At 43.0% G+C, this 23288-nt stretch overlaps 1 protein-coding gene across 3 annotated transcripts in view; it reads left to right on the top strand.

Annotated features, from left to right (window-relative positions):
• Positions 1-23288, top strand: part of ZNF713 (zinc finger protein 713) — a 58747-nt gene that overhangs the window by 19139 nt on the left and 16320 nt on the right. For 2 of the 3 annotated variants that reach the window (XM_032757986.2, XM_058444658.1), the window contains exons 2-6: positions 1548-1676; positions 4831-4940; positions 5841-5929; positions 17006-17132; positions 17449-17541. In XM_032757986.2, the coding sequence (XP_032613877.2) occupies positions 4916-4940; positions 5841-5929; positions 17006-17132; positions 17449-17541 (334 nt within the window). In that variant the 5' untranslated portion in view covers positions 1548-1676; positions 4831-4915. Of the gene's footprint in view, positions 1-1547; positions 1677-4830; positions 4941-5840; positions 5930-17005; positions 17133-17448; positions 17542-23288 lie in introns of those variants that run through there. The other variant, XM_058444659.1, reaches the window with a different exon arrangement.

A 23288-nucleotide genomic window follows, 5' to 3' on the forward strand; every position in this document is an offset into this window, starting at 1 on the left:
GAGAGTTTTTAATGTTGGAGAGACATTAAATTATTATTATTTTGAGACAGGGTCTCTGTCACCCAGGTTGGAGTGCAGTGCTTGATCTCTCTGCCCACTGCAATCTCCACCCCCTTGGCTCAAGCATTTCTTGTGCCTCAGCCTCCTGAGTAGCTGGGATTACAGGCATGCACCACCACACCTGGCTAATTTTTGTACTTTTAGTAGTGACGGGGTTTCACCATGTTGATCAGGCTGGTCTCAAACTCCTGACCTCAATGATCCACCCACCTCATCCTCCCGAAGTGCTGGATTATAGGTGTGAGCCACCACGCCCAGCCTAATTTCTTTCCTTTTAAACCACTCTTGTCTTCACTTTCTTCCCTATCCAGTCTAGATCTCACTGCCTAGTGTTTTCTAAGGTAAGAAAGATTTCAGAAGGGGCGTGGCCTCTGAAGTGGGTGACTGAAGTAGAAAGATGGTGAAAAACATTGAGATTGAGGAAGTCAAGGAAATGAAAGGCTCCAATAGTTGTTCTGAACTCTGGCTTGGATCAAAATCACTTGTGGGGCATTTTAAAAATATGTAGATGGCAGATTTCACCTCTGCAGATTCTGACTTAGGAGCTCTTGGGTGGAACCTGGACATCTATGTATTTAAGTCTGTGTATTTTAAAATCACTACATTAGACACACTACTACATTAGTGTGTCTAATGCACAGCTCAGACAGAACCACTACACAGGCAGTGAGCTTCACAGGTATTCCTTAGGCATGGATTTTGGTATCCATGGGGGTTCTGGAACCAATGTAACAGACATAAAATACTAATTTAGCACACTTTGGGAAAACTACAATTAGGTAATCTCTGGAGCCCTCTTCAGTTTGTACTGAAAAGAAAAATGGATCAGTCTGAGCTGTTCTGCGCCCTGGGTGCAGAACGTCGCCCCACTGCACCCATGCAGGGCGTACTTGTTTAGAGTCATTTTGTTCCAGACTCATCCATTATCTTCACATTCCTGGAATTTGTGATACAAAGAACAATGTATAGCCAATCAATACCTTATGTGATTTTGATGTAGATTTTTGGTAAACAACTCAGGAACTGCTCCTTATTTTCCTTTAAAAATCCACTGATGGCTGGGCACGGTGGCTCATGCATGTAATCCCAGCACTTTGGGAGGCCAAGACGGGCGGATCACCACGTCAGGAGTTCGAGACCATCCTGGCCAACATGATGAAACCCCGTCTCTACTAAAAATACAAAAATTAGCCAGGCGTGGTGGTGCACACCTGTAGTCCCTGCTATTCGGGAGGCTGAGGCAGAAAAATCACTTGAACCTGGGAGGCAGAGGTTGCAGTGAGCTGAGATCACACCACTGCATTCCAGCCCGGGCGACAGTGTGAGACTCCATCTCAAAAAAAAAAAAAAAAAAATCCGCTTATAACTGCTGTTAATCAGTGTATTTTCATGGCAGCTTGAATCTATGCTCCCAAGTTGCAATCCTCAAGCTTGGCCCAAGTAAGCTCTCCACTTAGATTAACTTTGCCTCAACTTCTTCCTTTTAGGTCAACATACCAGGTGTAAGGAGGCAAGATTAAGAGTGACTCTCACTCACCACTGGTGTTTCTCTTTGAAAGTGGCGCTTGGCACCAGCATGAACTCCCCGTCCTCAGCAATCCCACCAGGTGTTTTGGGTAAGTTCTCCTGAATTCAGACCTCCCACTCTTTGGGTGAAGGTGTAGACATTATTTGGGCTGTTTTTCAAATCTTCCCTTTTCCTTAAGAGTGAGGGCCTTAGTCTCTGTCTTTGGACAGGAGATTAAGGTCAAGATATCTGCAGAGAACTGCCTTTTTTTTTCTGCCTCTGTCACAGCAGAAAGTTTGGGTCAAGGTTTTTCTGCCTCTGCCTCGGGACGGGAGGTTAGGGTAAGGGATTGGCAATGTGGTACCTATGGTCTCATTTTATAGAGCATGCTTTTAAGATTGCAGCTGTGTTTTATTTTTGGGGATTGGGGCTTGGTTTTTCATTTGTGACCATCACCAGCTGGGTTTTTTTTTTTTAATTTAATTTAATTTTATTTTATTTTATTTTTTTATTATACTTTAGGTTTTAGGGTACATGTGCACAATGTGCAGGTTTGTTACATATGTATCCATGTGCCACGTTGATTTCCTGCACCCATTAACTCGTCATTTAGCATTAGGTATATCTCCTAATGCTGTCCCTCCCCCCTCCCCCAACCCCACAACAGTCCCTGGAGTGTGATGTTCCCCTTCCTGTGTCCATGAGTTCTCATTGTTCAATTCTCACCTATGAGTGAGAACATGCGGTGTTTGGTTTTTTGTCCTTGCGATAGTTTACTGAGAATGATGTTTTCCAGTTTCATGGCCATCATTAAAAAATCAGGAAACAACAGGTGCTGGAGAGGATGTGGAGAAATAGGAACACTTTTACACTGTTGGTGAGACTGTAAACTAGTTCAACCATTGTGGAAGTCAGTGTGGCGATTCCTCAGGGATCTAGAACTAGAAATACCATTTGACCCAGCCATCCCATTACTGGGTATATACCCAAAGGACTATAAATCATGCTGCTATAAAGACACATGCACGCGTATGTTTATTGCGGCACTATTCACAATAGCAAAGACTTGGAACCAACCCAAATGTCCAACAACAATAGACTGGATTAAGAAAATGTGGCACATATACACCATGGAATACTATGCAGCCATAAAAAATGATGAGTTCATGTCCTTTGTAGGGACATGGATGAAACTGGAAAACATCATTCTCAGTAAACTATCGCAAGGACGAAAAACCAAACACCGCATGTTCTCACTCATAGGTGGGAATTGAACAATGAGAACTCATGGACACAGGAAGGGGAACATCACATTCCGGGGACTGTTGTGGGGTGGGGGGGGGGGGGGGCGGGGACAGCATTAGGAGATATACCTAATGCTAAATGACGAGTTAATGGGTGCAGGAAATCAACATGGCACATGGATACATATGTAACAAACCTGCACATTGTGCACATGTACCCTAAAACCTAAAGTATAATTTAAAAAAAATAAATAAATAAATAAATAAAAAGTAAAAAAAAAAAAAAAAAAGAAATATTACTGATTTTTTTACATTAATTTTTTTCTTATTTTTCGAATATATGTATGTATGTGTATATAGATGTGTATATACATATATATGTAAACATATATATACACATACATATATATATATGTATGTATGTATTTTTTTAAACAGAGACAGGGTGTCATCATGTTGCCCAAGCTGGTCTTGAACTCCCAAGCGCAAGCTATCCTCCCACCTCAGCCTCCTAAAATGCTGGGATTATAGGCACGAGCCACTGTACACTAATTTGTATCTTGAAACTTTTACTGAAGTCATTTATCAAGTCTTTAGGGTTTTCTAGGTATAAGATCATGTCATCAGCAAACAGAGATCACTTGACTTACTCTTTTCCAGTGTGAATGTCCTTTATTTCTTTCTCTTGCCTGATTGCTGTGGCCAGGACTTCTGGTACTATGTTGAATAGGAGTGGTGAGAGTGTGCATCCTTGTCTTGTTCTAGTTCTTAGGGGAATGCTTTCAGCTTTTCCTCATTCAGTATGATGTTGGCTGTGGGTTTGTCATACATGGCTTTTATTATTTTGAGGTATATTCCTTTGATGCCTGGTTTGTTGAGGGTTTTTTGGTTTTGTTTTTGTTTTTTAAGACAGGGTCTTACTCTGTCACCCAGGCTTCAGTGCAGTGGCATGATCTTGGCTCACTGCAACCTCTGTCTCCCAGGCTCAAGCGATCCTCCCACCTCAGCCACCCAAGTAGCTGGGACTAGAGACGCAAGCCACCACACCCAGCTAATTTTTGTATTTTTTGTAGAGACAGGGCCTCATCATGTTGCCCTAGCTGGTCTCAAACTCCTGTCCTCACGTGATCTGCCTGCCTCGGCCTCCCAAAGTGCTGGGATTATAGGCATGAGCCACCGCGCCTGGCTCCACTGTGCCCCAGCTTCTGCCTGTGGGTTCTCTGACAGGTTCCAGCACTCTTCCCTCAGTCTTCCCCTCCATCCACGGTCATACTCACCTGTAACTTTGGTTCTTTCTGCAGACAACTGGCTCTGCCATCTCTAGTCGCCCATCTTGGAGAAAAACCCATGGCTTCTCCTGACTGTGGGGCTTCTTCCAAGCTTATGCTTAGGGAATGAAGAACCTATTTCTTAAAGTGCTTTTAAATCACTCCTGAAAGGTCTGCCTCTTAATGAAGGGGTTTTGAAATGTTAGATTCCTGGCATGCTTGGGCCGTGAATGGCTGCCTCATCTCACAGGACCATTTCACTGGAACGGCAGTTTTCTCTTTTAAAAAATTGCTCCTCAGAATGGCCTCTTTCTTTATTTCCATCACTCACTCACATTTTAAAATAGATTTCTCAGGTCAACCTTTGTGAACAGAAAAAAATGTATTCCTTCATGCTTATTAGCAAATAATAATACAGTCTTACTCTGTTGTTGAAGCACGTGTTTTTCTATCTTTCTAAAGAAAACAGTCACTGTTTCTCGAGGCAGAGAGCATGTGTTCTCTGTTCTGGAAAAGGTTAGGAAAGGACTGAGGCTGAATTTGTTGTCATTGACACATGTACATATCTCTGCCTTTTGTAATGTGTGAATCTGATAAATTCTAAAAGTGCTTTTTAATTAAAGAATGCCACACCTTACTGTGCTCTCTCTGTGTGAAGAATAGTTTGTATGTCTCTTTACAGACTCTGTACGCCCCTAGGTGGCTGAGACTGCTGGATTTCTTCTGCTGACCCTGGTGCATCTCATTACAGGTCTTCAACCTAAAATTCTATCTTACAAGATCCCTGCCAGGATGCAGATTTGAATACCATAGTGAAGTCTGTACATGAAGAAGTGATGCTTTCAGGGAGGGAAAAAAAAGGTAATAACAACCTTCAAGAGCCCCTACATCTCAACTTGGCATAAACAAAGCAAGATTGTGAGAGTAGCCGCCCCTGGAAGCAGAAATCATTCTTGTGGCTATCCGTTGGCTCCTGAGGCTCTCATCAGAGATGGGATACCTTTAGTACCTGGGAGTGGCTGTTCCCCATAAGGTACTAGAAATCAGCTTTCAAGAGCAACCCCAGCTCCTGAAGCTGCTGGTCCTGGTGCATCTCCTGACTTTCATGTAGAAGATAGCAGAGCTTTGGTGATATTACAACATAAGAATTGCAGAGAGGTATAATCACAGTGGAAGACTGAATCCAGAGACTCAAAAAGGAAGGCAAACACTCGGAAAAATGAGAATAGTGACGTCTCCTTTGTATATTGGAAGGATTACCTTAGGGGAGAGGAGAGGCAGATCTCTGGAGTGTTCACTTTGGGGTGAATTCATTCCTTGTGGGGATAAAGAGTAAGAATGGGCCCTCATCCATGTCCTCTCCATCGCCTCATCCCAGTAGTTCTCATCTACACTTAGAGTCACTTGGAGACTTTACAATTTAAAATGCTGTTGCTCAGACCCACCCCAGATCAATTAAATCCAAATCTCTGAGTGTAGGGGCTGAACACTGGCTTCTTTTTAAATTGCCAGCAGTATTTAGCCAGAGCTGAAAGCCCATGAGCTCCCCTATGCCACAACAAGGGGAGTTGCACCCCAGAAGAGAGACAGTTCTGCATTGAATTCCCCAATGTCATAGAGGAGTAGAGATGTCACAGCCTTTAGGCTTATGTCTTAGAGGGCTTTTCTGTACTGTCTGCTATACCTACACAAAGCAGAATCTCCAGGATTTAAATTTAGCCTTAGTGTCATATATTAACAAGATGCTTCTCTTTTTCCTAGTTATGCCTTCTCAGAATGCTGCTTTTTCTCAGGAGGGGAACATGGAGGAGAAGGAAATGAATGATGGCTCACAGATGGTGAGATCTCAGGTAAGTTCAGTTTTCCTCTCCTCTAAAATACCATTACAGTTCTCAGAATGTGGGCACTTTTACTTTTTCACTTCTCAGAAGTGCTGAGTCCCAAAAATCCAGAGCCCAGGAGATTCATGTGACAGATGATATACTCTCCACAGCATGTTTTCCATTCACCTATGTAGCTCTTTCTAGCTCTTCCCTCCTTCCAGCATTTTCACCAGATGTAATTTCATGGATTCATGCCTGTGCTGGACGTTGTGAAGAAAACAAAAGAAAACAATGGACTGTCTTTTAATCATCCTTAAATAGCTCACTAAAATTTAAACAATGCTTGCATTCTCTCTGTAAACACAGTGACTGATGCCCAGGCCCCTAGGACTGCTTAAAGCTAATGGGATTAATAAGTATGCCTGAGGGTAACATCTATCACAAATTAATATTTCTCAAGCATCTATTGTATCTCTTCCAAAACCTGTTTAAGTCTGTTATGATTCCTTTTTTATTTATTTATTTATTTATTTATTTATTTTTATTTTTTTTTTTTGAGGCGAAGTCTCGCTCTGTTGCCCAGGCTGGAGTGCAGTGGCACGATCTCGGTTCCCCACAACCTCTGCCTCCTGGGTTCAAGTGATTCTCCTGCCTCAGCCTCCCGAGTAGCTAATACTACAGGTGCCTGCCACCACACCCGGCTAATTTTTTGTATTTTTAGTAGAGATGAGCTTTCACTGAGTTAGCCAGGATGGTCTCGATCTCCTGTCCTCGTGATCCACCCACCTCGGCCTCCCAAAGTGCTGGGATTACAGGCGTGAGCCACCATGCCTGGCCTAAGTCTGTTATGATTCTACAATCTGAATTGGTATTATGTAAACTGATGAGTATGAGTGCAACAAGAGTCGTTTCTATGAAAACTAGTCAAATGCTTTGGAAGGAGTTGATAAATGCTGTCACTTTTTAAAAATTGCTATCAAATTAGGTGTTAGCAATACTACATCACTGAAGAAAAATCTTAAAACTCTCAGGATTCCTCCACGAATATTATTTCCCAAGTGTCGGTTGCTTGTGAAACTGCTTCATGAAACAGAAACTGTTGCATTATAGGTATGAGCACCCAGTCTTTAAAATCACTCATAGAAAAGGCTTAGCTGGCTGAGTGCAGGGCCTCATGCCTGTAATCCCAGCACTTTGGGAGGCTGAGGTGGATAGATCACAAGGTCAGGAATTCCAAGACCAGCCCGACTAATATGGTGAAACCCTGTCTCTACTAAAAAGACAAAAATTAGCCAGGCGTGGTGGCGGGTGCCTGTAGTCCCAGCTACTCAGGAGGCTGAGGCAGGAGAACCGCTTGAACCCAGGAGGCAGAGGTTGCAGTAAGCCGAGATCGTGCCACTGCACTCTAGCCTGGGCAACAGAGCGAGACTCCATCTTGAAAAAAAAAAAAAGGCTTAGCTTTATTTCCAAAGATGAGAAAATGAATGCACATTTATGTTTTAAATTAAAATAAAATATTTAAGATCTCTTTTATGGATCACTAGTTTAGCCATCTTTTTTGCTTAACACATCAGATACTGGTCTCAATTGCTTCAGATAGGATTTCTATCATTCCAATTATATGTGATAATCATTATCCTTATGTAGCCAATAAACTCATTGAAGGGGATTTTTTTGGTTTGTTTTTTGTAGAGACAAGGTTTCACTATGTTGCCCAAGCTGTTCTCAAACTCCTGGGCTCAAGCCATCCTCCCACCTCTCCCTGCCAAAGTGCTGGGATTACAGTGTGAGCCAGCACACGCAGCATGGGGGACTTGTTAAAACCCACATCACACAACTAATATTCAGAAATGCATAATGTTGTATGCTGCTGTGAATGCAAAAGACAACAAATACAACAGGTGCTGGGAGAAGGGAGAAGTCTGATTGAGACTGTGGGGATGAGGGAAGACTTCACGAAAAAGGCAGAGTTTGAATTTGTGCTGATACCAGCAGGTAGGGTTTGGAGATTAGAGAAAACAGGGGGCCATTGCAGACAGGAAATAAAACTTGAGCAAGAGCAGGGACAATAAGGAGACTGTCAGCTAGAGCTGAGCTTTTATTTGGTGTATATTAGTGCTTTGGGGTCTTTGGGTTTCAAGGGATAGATTCATTTGGTTTATTCTTTTTTTTTTTTTTGAGGCAGAGACTTACTGTGTCTCCCAGGCTGGAGTGCAGTGGCACAATCTTGGCTGACTGCAACCTCTGCCTCCCGGGTTCAAGTGATTCTCCTGCCTCAGCCTCCCAAGTAGCTGGGACTACAGGCATGCGCCACCACGCCCAGCTAGTTTTTGTATTTTTAGTAGAGACAGGGTTTCGCCACATTGGCCAGGCTGGTCCGCCCGCCTCAGCCTCCCAAAGTATTGGGATTACAGGCATGAGCCGCTGCACCTGGCCTATTTGGTTTATTCTTAATTAACTGTAAGACTCCCCAAAGACAGGAATAGAAAGACATCTAGAACTAAGGTGGCATGTCTGCTTTTCCACATTCTAGCCCGAGGAGTTAGTTTTAATTTTCTGGAACCATTTATTATGTTTAGAAGGAAGATGATTCATTCACTCAATAAATACTTTTTGAGCAGCTAGTATGTGACAAATTTTTTTTCTTTTCCTTTTTTCTTCTTATGGTCTACTGGTCATTTCATATGTGACAAAAATTATGCTTTTTATCAGCTAGACATCACTGAGAAAAATAGACATGACCCCAAACCCACAGAGCTTATTGAAAGACATTTTGCAACTATACTAATAAATTGCAAAAGAGATGTTTTTTAAACAAAAGGAAAACGGTACAATGAATACACATTAGGGAATCAGGGAGAAACTGTGAGGAAGTGAAATTTAAGATGAGGAAGAAAAGATACGTAGAACCTACAAAAAGTAAGTAGAAAAGAGCATTTTGGACATGTGCTAAAAACCACCTGCAAAAAAACATGGGTATATTTGAGAAATTAAAAGAAGACCACTGTGGTTGGCATAGAAGGAGGGAGAGAATGACTTGAAGTGAGCTTGGAGAAGTGAGCAGGGCTTAAATACACAAAGCCTGTGGCTATGAAAACTTTTACTCTGAGTGCAGTGGAAAGCCTTTGGGGGAATTTAAGCAGAAAGATAACATAATAAGTAATCCAATTCTACATTAAAAATCATCCTGGTTCTATATACTAACTGAATTTGTGAGAGGCAGAAGTTGAAAGGAGAAAAACCGGTTAAGCTACTGTAGCATTCTCAATGACAGAAAATAGCGTAAAACTAGTCATTGGAGGAAAGGAGGGAGATTTGAGTGCTTTCCTTTGGAAACAGCAGAGATTAGCTAAGGGGTAAAAAGCAAAGGAAGAAAAAAGATGACTTCAAAGAGTGGAACCCAGGAAATGGCACTATTGGTACTGGTAAATCAGATCATGTCATTCCTCTGCTCAAAGCGCATGGCTCCCATTTCACTCAGAGTAAAACCCAAAGTCCTTAAGATGGCCTAAACAGTCCTATAGAATCTGGCCCTGTTACCTGTCGAATTTCATCATTTACTTTTCTTCCCCTTATTCCATTCTAGCCATCCTGGCCTCATTCTTCTTCCTTAAACATGGCCCTGGGTCCTTTGCAGTATTAACCTGTCAAGCTTCTTTCTCAAATGTCACCTCTCCAGTGCCATCTTTCCTGACCACCCTATTTAAATTTGTAACTGCCCCACACCCGTATTCTCGAACCCTTACCCTACTTTACTTTTATCATCTGACATACTATATAATTTACCCAGTTATGCTGCTTGTTGTCTACCTTCTTTTCTAGAATATAAGCTTCATAAAGGCAGGGAGTTTTTGTCTCTTTTATTCACTGGTACATCCCAAGCACCATGCCTGGCATATATATAGGAAGCACTGAATAACCATTCATTAAACACATGGGGAATTTAGCATATGATAAAGGTAACGTCTGAAACCAGTGATAAAAAGCTGCTTTGTTCGATAGTTGATGGGATTTCTGGGGAACCACCTGGAAAAAGATAAAGTTGGATCTCTACCTCATAGTTTACATCAGAATAGTCTTCAAATGGATCGAAGATTTAAATATGAAAAATGAAACCACAAAAAGTTATGCAAGAAAAAAATGGGAGAATTCCTTTATAACTTTCACCAAAGAAAAACTTTCTAATCACAACTGAGAATCCAGAAGCCATAAAAGAAAAGATTGATGGGTTTAACTCATTAAAAACACCAAAAGTGGCCGGGCGCGGTGGCGCACGCCTTAATCCCAGCACTTTGGGAGGCCGAGGTGGGCGGATCACGAGGTCAGGAGATTGAGACCATCCTGGCTAACACAGTGAAACCCCATCTCTACTAAAAATACAAAAAATTAGCCAGGCGTGGTGGCAGCCGCCTGTAGTCCCAGCTACTCAGGAGGCTGAGATAGGAGAATGGCGTGAACCCAGGAGGCGGAGCTTGCAGTGAGCCGAGATGGCGCCACTGCACTCCAGCCTGGGTGACAGAGCGAGACTCCATCTCAAAAAAAAAAAAAAAACACACACACACACACCAAAAGCATCTGCATGAAAAAAAAAAAACTATAAGCAAAGTAAAAAGACATGTCAAGTTGAAAAAAATATTTTGCCACTCAAATTACAGTGGTCTCATCTTTCTAATATATAAAATACTTCTCTAGATCAGCAAGAGATTAGGAGTCCAACAGAAAAAGGTACAAAAGGCCAGGGACAGTGGCTCATGCCTGTAATCCCAGGACTTTGGGAAGCCAAGGTGGGCTGATCACTTGAGGTCAGGAGTTTGAGACAAGTCTGACCAACATGGTGAAACTTCATCTCTACCAAAACTACAAAAATTAGCCAGGGGACTATTGGTGGTGTGCACCTGTAGTCCCAGCTACACAGTAGGCTGAGATCGGAGGATCACTTGAGCCTAGAAGGTGAAGATTGCAGTGAGCCGTGTTTGCACCACTGCACTCCAGCCTGGGTGACGGAGTGAGACTCTGTCTCAAAAAAAAAAAAAAGAAAAAAATTTTTAAAAAGACAGTTTACAGCAAATAAAGTTCAAATGGATCTTTTTTTTTTTTTTGAGGCGGAGTCTCGCTCTGCCGCCCAGGCTGGAGTGCAGTGGCGCGATCTCGGCTCACTGCAAGCTCCGCCTCCCGGGTTCACGCCATTCTCCTGCCTCAGCCTCTCTGAGTAGCTGGGACTACAGGCGCCCGCCACCACACCCAGCTAATTTTTTTGTATTTTTAGTAGAGACGGGGTTTCACCGTGGTCTCGATCTCCTGACCTCGTGATCCGCCTGCCTCGGCCTCCCAAAGTGCTGGGATTACAAGCGTGAGCCACCGCGCCCGGCCTCAAATGGATCTTAAACACAGGAAAAGTGTCCATCTGTACTGAAAACAAGAGGAAATTTGTATTAAAACTAGAGAAAGCTGGATATTTTATCACCAAGCTTGATATTTGCCATGAGTTTGATATTTTCCACAAGTATAACATATTCTGTTGGCAAAGCTGTGGGGAAACAGACACTCTTACACTGCTGGTGAGAATGCGATAGATTGCATTTTCAGAAAAATGGCCAAAATACCTCCCATCCCAAATGCTTTCTTTGCAAGTGACTTTGACACTCATCCCATTATAGATGTGGAGGTCTGTGTGCTCTCCACTGGATCTCGGCAAGGCTGTGACTGGAGGATGCAAAGCTTTGTGACTTCCAAGGCAGATCATTAATGGCAGTAAGGCTTCTACCTCATTCTGTTGGGATGCTTACTCTAAACCCGGCCACCTTGTCAGGAGGAAACCCAGATAGCCCATGGAGAAGCCCATATGGAGAGGAGCCAAGGCCCACAGCCCTAGTCGAGCTCCCAGCTGAAAGCCAGCACCAATTTACCAGCCTTGTGAGTAAGCCATCTTGAAAGTGAATCCTCCAATCCCCAGCCAAACCTTCCCACCTAGTCCTGCCCAAATTGCAGATTTATGAGCAAAGTAAATGATACTTGCTATTTTAATCCCCCAAGTTTTGGGATGGTTTGTTATGGAGCAAGATAATTGTTAGGGATTTTAGTACCTGAAAGTGGAGTGTTGAAAAAACAAAAACCTAAACCATAGGGCACTGACTTTGGAACTGAGCACTGGGAATAAGATAGAAAATGAGTGAAATCATAAAGGGCCTCAAGGAGAGTTAATGGAAGCCTAAAGGGCCTTTGTCAAAACTCAAAGGATAGTAAGGAGAATGTTATTAGAAGCTGGAGGATAGAGGACCCTTGAAGAAGAAACGTGGGATAACATTGTTACCTTCAGTTACAAGGAAAATAGAGGCCAGGCATGGTGGCTCACGTCTGTAATCCCAGCACTTTGGGAGGCCAAGGCCTCCCTTGAGGTCAGGAGTTTGAGACTAGCCTGGCCAACACGGTGAAACCCCATCTCTACTAAAAATACAAAAATTAGCCAGGGCATGGTGGCTTGCGCCTGTAATCCCAGCTACTCGGGAGGCTGAGACAGGAGAATCGCCTGAACCCGGGAGGCAGAGGTTGCAGTGAGCCCAGATTGCACCACTGCACTCCAGCCTGGGTGACAGAGAGAAACTCTGCCTCAAAAGAAAGAAAAAAAAAAAAAGGAAAATAGAGAATGTACTTAATGAACTCAACAATCTACTAAGGAGATTCTCCAGTAGAAGATTGAAAGTCCCAACTGGCAGTTCCTGGCTGCCTAAAGTAAAATGTGAGGGAAATAGATAAACTAAATGAAGAACTGTTAAGTATAAGTGAACAATGAACTCCTGAGTTTGAAAAGAAAACTTTCTCATTCACATCCGTCGAAGCAGCAAATAATAACCAAATTCAGAAAGGGATTTACACCAAAGATCTAATCCAGGATGGACTATAATATGCTGTGTAACAACTTCAGAAGGATCCAGGACAATCCCTCAGAGGACCTGTCCTCTCTTAAACACAAGGTTTCTAAGAATGGTTAAGGTGACGTGCCACTGCAGCTCACGAGGAACCCAAAGGAGAGAATGGCTGATCTCAAAGAGATTTGTGGGTGTGGCATTTGTATTGTAGTGTAGCTGGATTATAAATTGGTAAACACTCCAGTTTGGTTTTTGTTTTGTTTTGTTTTGTTTTGAGATGGAGTCTTGCTCTGTCACCTAGGCTAGAGTGCAGTGGCACGATCTTGGCTCACTGCAACCTCCACCTCCTGGGTTCAAGCAATTCTCCTGCCCCAGCCTCCCAAGTAGCTGGGACTACAGGTGTGTGCCACCACGCCTGGCTAATTTTTTTTTATTTTTTTACACTTTTTATTGAAGTAAAGGAACATACAAAAATACACGTACTATAAATGTTAAAAGTTCAATTATTACCAAGTGAATTCATCCGTGCAATCTTCATCCAGATCAAGAAACAGAACGTTACCAGTATCCCAGAAGATCCTTCTGTGTGTTCTCTCCTACTCTCTACCTCCTCAAGTGTATTATTATTATTTTTTAATTATACTTTAAGTTCTGGGGTACATATACAGAACGTGCAAGTTTGTTACATGGATATACATGCTATGAACAGCACTCATGTAAAACAGCAACCTTAATTGATAAATGTTGTGTGTTCTGACTGCTCCGCCATCTGGCTGTTCATCTCCCTCTCCCCCGGCTTCCCTATTCTCTGAGACACAGCAATATTGAAATTAGGCCAAGTAATAACCCTACAATGGCCTCTGAGCATTCAAGTGAAAGGAAGAGTCCATTCTTCACTAAAAGGAACCAGGGATTTTTTGCCACTCATGCATGAGCAAAGAAAGTGGTTTCTTGAGATGGAATCTACTCCTGGTGAAGATAACTTTGAACATTGTTGGAATGACAATCAAAAACTGAAAATAAGATTAAGATTAATGAGAAGAGCATGTTGAATGCATTTGAAATAGGCCAAAAGCTTGGCCTCTTGGGCCAAACAGCCAAGTCATGTGTACAAAGGAAAAGCTATTGAAGAAAATTAAAATTGCTACTCCAGTGAACACATGAATGATAAGAAAGCAAAACAGCTGTGTTGTAGATATGGAGAAAGTTTTAATGGATTGGATAGAAGATCAAACCAGCCACAACATTCCCTTAAGCCAAAGCCTAATCCAGAACAAGGCCCTACCTCTCTTCAATTCTCTGAAGGCTGAAAGAGGTAAGGAAGCTGCAGAAGAAAAGTTGGAAGCTATAAGAGGTTTAAGGAAAGAAGCTGTCTCGATAACATACATAAGTGAAGCAGCAAGTGCTGATATAGTAGCTGCAGCAAGTTATCCAGAAGACCTAATGAGGATCACTGATGAAGGTGGCTATACTAAACAACAGATTTTCAGTGCAGATGAAATAGCCTTATATTGGAAGAAGATGCCATCTAGGACTTTATTTATTTATTTATTCATTTACTTTTATTTATTAGTAGAGACGGGGTTTCACCGTGTTGGCCAGGCTGGTCTCAAATTCCTGACCTCAAGTGATCCTCCTGCCTGTGCCTCCCAAAGTGCTGGGATTACAGGCACAAGCCACCGTGCCCAGCCCAATCTAGGTCTTTAATAGCTGGAAGGAGAAGTCAATGCATGGCTTCAAAAGACAGGCTGACTTCTTTTGTTAAGGGATAATGCACGCAGTGACTTTAAGCTGGAGCCAATGTTCATACTATTCTAAAAATCCTAGGTTCCTTAAGAATTATGCTAAGTCTACTTTGCCTGTGCGCTAGAAATGGATCAACAAAGCCTGCATGACAGCACATCTGTTTATAGCATGGTTTACTGAATATTTTAAACCCACTGTTAGGCTGGGTGTGGTGGCTCACACCTGTAATCCCAGCACTTTGGGAGGCCGAGGCGGGCGGATCACAAGGTCAGGAGATCGAGACCATCCTGGCTAACACGATGAAACCGCGTCTCTACTAAAAATACAAAAAATTAGCCCGGCGTGGTGGTGGGCACCTGTAGTCCCGGCTACTCGGGAGGCTGAGGCAGGAGAATGGTGTGAGCTGGGGAGGCGGAGCTTGCAGTGAGCCGAGATAGCACCACTGCACTCTGGCCTGGGCGAAAGAGCGAGACTCTGTCTCAAAAAAATAAAAAAATAAAAGAACCACTGCTCAGGAAAAAAAAAAAAATCTCTTTAAAGATTGCTGGTCATTGACAATGCACCTGGTTACCCAGGAGCTCTGATGGAGATGTACAAGAAGTCTAATGCTGTTTTCGTGCCCATTAACACAACAACCATTCTGCAGCCCACGGATCAAGGAGTAATTTTGACTTTCAAATCTTATTATTTAAGAAATGCATTTCATAAGGCTCTAGCTGCCATAGATAGTGATTCCTCTGATGGATCTGGCCAATGTAAATTGAAAGCCTCCTGGAAAGAATTCATCATTCCGATGCCATTAAGAACATTTGTGGTTCGGGAGAGGACGTCAAATATCAACATTAACAAGAGTTTGGAAGAAGTTGATTCCAACCCTCATGAATGACTGAGGCTTTCAAGATTTCTGTGGAGGAACAAACTGCAGGCATGGTGGAAATAGCAGGAGTACTAGAATTAGAAGTGGAGCCTGAAGATGTGGTGGAATTGCTGCTTATGGATGAGCAAAAAAAGTGGTTTCTTGAGATGGAATCAGTTCCTGGTGAAGATGCTTTGAATGCTGTGGAAATGACAATTAATTTAGAATATTCCATAAACTTATTAGATAAAGCAGCAGCAGGATTTGAAAAGACTGACTCCAATTTTGAAAGAAGTTCTACTGTGGTAAAAATGCTATAAAACAGCATCACATTCTACAGAGAACTCTTCCGTAAAATGAAGAGTCAGTGCAGCAAACTTTATTGCTGTCTTTTGTTTGTTTGCTTGTTTGTTTGAGACAGAGTGTCGCTGTGTCGCCCAGGCTGAAGTGCAGTGGTGCAATCTCGGCTCGTTACAACCTCCACCTCCCGGGTTCAAGCAATTCTCCTGCCTCAGCCTCCCGAGTAGCTGGGATTACCGGCACTCGCCACCATGCCTGGCTATTTTTTTGTATTTTCAGTAGAGACGGGGTTTCATCATGTTGGCCAGGCTGGTCTCAAACTCCTGACCTCAAGTGATCCGCCCGCCTCAGCCTCCCAAAGTGTTGGGATTACAGGCGTGAGCCACCACGCCCAGCCTTATTGCTGTCTTATATTAAGAAGTTGACTTGGCCGGGCACAGTGGCTCGTGCCTGTAATCCCAGCACTTTGGGAGGCCGAGGTGGGCAGATCACAAGGTCAAGAGATCGAGACCATCCTGGTCAACCAACATGGTAAAACCCCGTCTCTACCAAAAATATATAGCTGGGCATAGTGGTGCACACCTGTAGTCCCAGCTACTTGGGAGGCTGAGGCAGGAGAATTGCTTGAACCTGGGAGGCGGAGGTTGCAGTGAGCCGAGATTGCGGCACTGCACTCCAGCCTGGGCAACAGAGTGAGACTCCGTCTCAAAAAAAAAAAAAAAAAAAAGAAGTTGCCACAGCCATCCCAACCTTCAGCAGCCATCTCCCGGATCAGTCAGCAGCCATCAGCATCAAGGCAAGACCCTCCACTAGCAAAAAGATTACAACTCGCTGGAGGCTCAGATGATCATTACCATTTTTTAGCAATTGAATGTTTTAAATTAAGGTATGCACATTATTTATTTAGATGTAATGCCATTACACACTTAATAGACCAAATACAGAGTAAATTTAACTTTTATAGGCACTGGGAAACCAACAAATTCATGTGACTCACTTTATTGCAATATTATTGTGGTGTCTGAACTGAACCCACAATATCTCTGAGGTGTCCTTGTAGTTTTTTAATCATTTGGATGAAATGAGAGTCATTTTTCCCCTGCAGCAAATTTTAAACACTTAAACGCAGAAATTATTTCATGTATGTTTTTGTCTTGCAAGATGATAGAAACGTGCTAATTTTTTTAAAAGAAAAGTTTGACCTGAATGACTCAGAGTCCTGAAGACTATCAGCACAACGGCTTAGATAACCTGGTGCTACACTTTCACTCACTCCCCTGAGGGTCCCTGTAAGAACCGTTTTTGCCTGAGCCAGGGATGTGCTTGATGTTTCAGGAATCACTGACATTTCAGGATGTGGCCGTGGACTTCACCAGGGAGGAGTGGGACCAGCTGTACCCTGCCCAAAAGAACCTCTATCGAGACGTGATGCTGGAGAACTACAGGAATCTAGTTGCACTGGGTGAGGATGGTATCCCTGTGAAACTGGAAGCCATTCACGTGGGTTTATTTCCTGAACTAGTGGAAGCCTCCAAAGCTTTTGTGAATATAGTTTGGGCTGGGACAGAAGAATGCTAATCAGTTTTGGAGTCAGAGACCTTTGTTTTCTGCTTTCTCCTGCAATGGAACGTCTTGATTGAGTTTGAGATGGGTAGCTTTATTTTGCTGCCTCCGAAGTCTCCCCTCCAGAGGCTCTAAAGATTGAAAAGGTTGGGAATGTGTCTGAGAATTTTGTTCCCAGTACAAACTCCTAAGATGTATGTTACTCCCATGAATAGGGTATCAGCTTTATAAGCCAGAGGTAATCGTGCAGTTGGAGCTAGAGGAAGAATGGGTGATAGAAAGAGACAGCCTGCTGGACACTCATCCAGGTAAGTGCACACTCTTGGGCACTGCTACTTAATGAGGGAAAACAGCCACTTCTGAATCACTCAGTGGAGTGTTCCAAAAATCTCCCTCTGAGATTTAAGGAATACTAAGCCTTTTGAACAAAATCAGTTCATATTTTATATTTTTCTGAAGTTGAAACGGCTGTCTTATTTTTTCTCATTGAACAGATAATATACACTTATTGTTTTAAAAATGCACACAAAACAGAGGTTATTTTGAAGGTATCCATTTAAACACCCATAAATATCTTGATATTGCAGATATCCACACAGAACTTTCTTTGTATTTTTTGTTTACACATCCCCTCTCAGTATTCTTTAAATCTTTCTTTTCCATGAGAGATGATCCGAGAAGAAATTTTTTAAAAAGCTTTCTTTTCCATATCAAAAATCTTCTGCCATTTTAATCTGTTTTTCATATTTTCTTTTTCCTTTTATCATCAAACTCTTGACACTTGTCTACCACCCACAGCCTAATTTCTAATTCTCTTGCTCTCCTTTGTGATATGACCCCGATTCCTACCTCTACTACTAACATTGTTTCCTTGGAGATTACCACTAATTTCCTTCCAGTCAAATCCAGTGGCTACAAAGCCAGTTAGGATTGTGTTGATTTTCCCTTCTTGAAATGTTCTTCCACCCTGGCTTGTGATGCACATGACTCTTGTCTCTTCCAGCTTCTATCTGTATCTCCCTCTGCCCCTTTCCTGCATTTTCTTCCTCCTTATTCTCCTAAAAATATGTATCCCTATGGACTGGCTGTTCCACTCTGCAGTAAAGTGCTTTTAAGTAGTCCTTCTGTATCATTTTCCCATTTCTCCATTTCTGGTCCCAGTATTTCACCCACATTCTCCTGTCAGAATTGAGATTATGGCTGGGCACGATGGCTCACGCCTGTAATCCTAGCACTTTGGGAGACCGAGGCGGATGGATCACCTGAGGTCAGGAGTACGAGACCAGCCTGGCCAACATGGTGAAACCCAGTCTCTACTAAAAATACAAAAGATTAGCCGGGCGTGGTGGCACTCGCCTGTAGGCCCAGCTACTTGGGAGGCTGAGGCAGGAGAATTGCTTAAACCTGGGAGTGGAGGTTGCAGTGAGCCAATATTGCGCCACTGCACTCCAGCCTGGGTAACAGTGAGATTCCATCTCAAAAATAAAAAAACAATTTAGATTATATTTTTGTTTATTAGTGTCATGCTGTCATTTTACTTAAATATTTCAAAACCTGGATCTGTTGGCTTTATACTCTCTTCTTTAAAGCATTCCCTTAAATATGGGATTTCTTGACCAAAAAAAAAAAAATCCCAACCACCTTAGTTTCCTATTGCTGGCATACCACCTGCAATGTTCTGCTTGGCTGTTTTAACAAGGAGTGGACTGCTGACTGTGCACCAGATGCTGAGTTAGGTAGTTTCTACTCTGGTCCATGACACCAGGTGAACCTACCCCATCTCTGTGAGTTCCCACTCTGGCTCTTTGCTCTGGTACCTGGCATCATCACTTGGACTTGGTTTTCTGTCATTCAAACTCTTCGGCTTTTTCAAGTTGACTTTGACTTGGCTAACCTTCTTGCTTTTAATGCTCTAAGTGATCTTAGGTAGAAAACCTTGTTCCTGGCTGGGCACAGTGGCTCACACCTGTAATCCCAACACTTTGGGAGTCCGAGGCGGGCGGATCACGAGGTTAAGAGATCGAGACCATCCTGGCCAACATGGTGAAACCCTGTCTCTACTAAAAATACAAAAATTAGCCGGGCATGGTGACGTGTGCCTGTAGTCCCAGCTACCTGGGAGGCTGAGGCAAGATAATTGCTTGAACCCGAGAGGCAGAGGTTGCAGTGAGCCGAGATCGCGCCACTGCACTCCAGCCTGGCAACAGAGCAAGACTCCATCTCAAAAAAAAAAAAAGGAAAAAAAACTTTGTTCCTGTTTCAGCCTCACTGAGATTTCTTAGCCTCACTGAACCAGAATTTTCACCTAACCAGTGCTCACATTCCGTGAATAGAGCTGGTAATTAAGACATTTTGTCAAGAAGCCCGGGTACCTTCCCTGACAACGCTGGGACATATTTCTACAGCCTTCTACATCCCCAAACCTGGGGAGTAGGAAACTAAAGGAACAAATTAGAGAACTCCCTTTTCAGGTAAATTTCCAGGGTGGGGACCTACAGCAGAGAGCAGAGCTATTCCTTCCCCCAGGCACATATGCTGCCATCTGTAGGACCCACACTATCTCCTATTGTGTCCCTCTCCACAGACCCCCAACTTGAAAAAATAATTGCTAACTTAGGAAAATTTCCAGATTTTGGCCATGCACAGTGGCTCATGGCTGTAATCCCAGCACTTTGGGAGGCCAAGGCAGACGATCACTTGAGATCAGGAGTTCAAGCCTGGCCAACATGGTGAAACCCCATCTCTACTAAAAATACAAAAATTAGCCAGGCATGGTGGCGGGTGCTGGAATCCCAGCTACTTGGGAGGCGGAGGCAGGAAAATCGTTTGAATCTGGGAGGCAGAAGTTGCAGTGAGCCAAGATTGTGCCACTGCACTCCAGCCTGGGCAATAGAGTGAGACTCTGTCTCCAAAAAAATAAAAAGAAAACTTCCAAATTTCATTGTACATCTATATGTGGATGCCCAAGGCTCTTGGTTCACAGATAAGCTTGAGCAAGTGGTTTTTTTCACATCTCTTATCAGGGACAGGCAGCCTAACCATCTTCTCTAAGGTGACTGCTTGCATTTCTTCAATATCCTGTGAGACAGAATCAGGGGTTCCCCTGAGAGGATGTAGTAAAACATTTCTGTTTGTCAGGAGGCTAAGAGAATGATAGAGCTTATGCAGCCTAATTCTGCACACCCACTAGGTTACTGCATGCCTCATTGTTATTGACATTTGCTGGTCCTTATTTATCTAAAATCTTTCTTAAGCTAAGCTGAGACCTGGAAAATACCCAGTAGATTTGGCAGCAAGAAGATTGGCAATTATATTACTGAGAGAAGTGACAGGAGGATGATTAGAAGAACAGTCAGTTTGTACATTGTTGCATGAACAATGGGGAGGTTTAAAAAGAAAAAATTAGAGCTAGCAAGTGTGTAATATTCTTATAAGCAGCTAGAGTGAGGGCTGGGCACAGTGGCTCATGGCTCATGCCTATAATCCCAGCACTTTGGGAAGCCAAAGCAGATGGATCACAAGGTCAAGAGTTTGAGACCAGCCTTGGGTTTACCAATATGGTGAAACCCCATCTCTACTAAAAATACAAAACTTAGCCAGGCGTGGTGGTGGGCACCTGGAATCACAGCTACTTGGCAGGCTGAGGCTGGAGAATCACTTGAACCTGGGAGGCAGAGGTTGCAGTGAGCTGAGATTGCGCCACTGCACTCCAGCCTGGGTGACAGAGTTAGACTCCGTCTCAAAACAAAAAAAAAGAAGCAGCAGCTAGCTAGAGTGAGGAGTGGGAAGGGGAAATAATAAAGAGGATATTAGCAGCCAGAATAAAAGGTAATGTCAATACAGGATTGTTCTAGGCCAGGCTCAGTGGCTTACGCCTAGCACTTTGGGAGACCGTGGAAGGATCCCTTGGGCCCAGGAGTTCAAGACTAGCCTGGGCAACATAGTGAGACCCCCATCTCTACAAAAAATTTAAAAGTTAGCCGGATGTGGAGGTATGAGCCTGTAGTCTCTGCTACTTGGGAGGCTGAGGTGGGAGGATCACTTGAGCCTAGGTGGTCGAGGCTGCAGTGAGTTACGATGGCACCACTGCACTCTAGCCTGGGCAATAGAGTGAGACCTTGTCTGAAAAAACAAAAGAAAAAAAAAAAAGCTACAAGAGATAGAGCAAGGTTCTAGAAGAAATGGGAGTGGGATTTTGGGGGAGTTCACACATCATGACTTCTGTTTTCTTGGCAAATTAGGAAGCAGTGTCCTTTGTTGAGTGTAAGGTAATTGCGAAGGCAGGTAGAGGACTCGTGGTACATTTGCTGAAGCTTACAAGAGTCAATGGAAGCTGACCAAAGACGAGCAGAGGCAGCACTGAGCAGCGATGAGGGCCCCAGTGAGACTCTGCCTCATACAGCTGTGGTTTCTAATTTGCATGAGTATGCTCTTCCTCCTGTTATATTTAACACTGGAAAGGGTTTATAGGACAGGGGTTGAGAGTGTTAGATTTTAGGGACTAATGGAGGAAAACTGTGTGAAACTGTATGAGAGTTAATTCAAATGATTTGACAAGTCTAGGAAGTGACAGGAAGTAGAATGAGGCCTGAAGAGGACTTAAAACTAAAAGACCAAGGGAGAGTCAAAGAAATGGAGATGTAGAAGAGGTCAGAAAGAGGCAGAGTGTGAGTAAGTCAGGAGAGTGTTAACAATGAGTTGGAGATTTCTTACGTGGAGCAGGCAAGGTCCAGAATATGAATGTATTCTGTAAGTAGACTGTTGAAGGTGGAACAAAGGTGAAGGCACAAACAACTACCAGTTGGATTACAAGTTGGAAGAGAAGCATCCATGTAATAGCAACTGAAAAAAATAAAACACCTAGGAATAAACTTCAACAAGAGATATGCAGTACCTTCATAGGAGAAACTTTAAATACTTCCGACAGACGCAAAAATAAACCTGAATAAATAGACATGCCAAGATGGCAATGTCCCTACTATACATGTAATACAATTCCATAAAAAGTACCTGCAGGCCGGGTGCCAGGCCTCACACAAATCCCAGCATTTGGGAGACCGAGGCAGGTGGATTGCTTAAGTCCAGGAGTTTGAGACCAGCCTGGGCAACAGGTTGAGAGCCCATTTCTACCAAAAAAAAAAAAGTAGCCAGATGTGGTAACGCACACCTGTAGTCCCAGCTACTCAAAAGGCTGAGGCAGGAGGATCGATTGAGCCCTGGAGGTCGAGGCTGCAGTGAGCTGTGATTGCACCACTGCACACCAGCCTGGGCAACAGTGTGACTACGTCTCAAAAATAAAAAACGTGCCTACAAGAGTTTGAGGGGAAAGCTAGGTAAGCTTATCTAAAGTTCATATGGAAAATCCAAAGCACAAAAATTACCAAGAAAATTCTGAGAAGGAAAATCAATAAGGGAGATTATTCCTACTAGATATTTAAAATATGCAGTAAAATTTCATTAATGAAGTCAGACCAACTGAACAGAATAGACAAGTCAGAAGTAAACCCAAATACATGTGGGCATTTACTATAAAGGCATTATTTTAAATAATGGCATCATTTCAAATTAGGAGGTGGAAAGTGGGCCATTGTAGTAAAGTGTTGAGACAACTGGTGCTTTTGAAATGTGCACCTCTTCATATATGGTAGGTAGCCATCTGGAGAGAGACAAAATTGGATCTATAACTTACCCCTTAAGCCAAGATAAACTCCAAAGGAAACAGATTTTACACGTGAAACATGAAACTATAAGAGATCTGGAAGAGACGGGGTGTAGTGGCGCACACCTGTAGTCCCAGCTACTCAGGAGGCTGAGGCATGAGAACCACTTGAGCCTGGAAGGTGGAGGTTGCAGTGAACTGAGACTGCGCCACTGCTCTCCAGCCTGGGTGACAGAGCAAGACTCTCTTAAAAAAAAAAAAGAAAGGGGGGAGGGAGAGATCTGGAAGAAAACATGGGAGAAATCTTTTATAACCTTGAAATGAGGGAGTTTTTTCTGACTATGATTTAAAATCCAGAAGCCATTAAAGAGGAGATTCATATATTCAATACACAGA

This window comes from Hylobates moloch, unplaced genomic scaffold (assembly GCF_009828535.3).
Source record: "Hylobates moloch isolate HMO894 unplaced genomic scaffold, HMol_V3 SCAFFOLD_1, whole genome shotgun sequence".
Lineage (NCBI taxonomy): Eukaryota > Metazoa > Chordata > Mammalia > Primates > Hylobatidae > Hylobates > Hylobates moloch.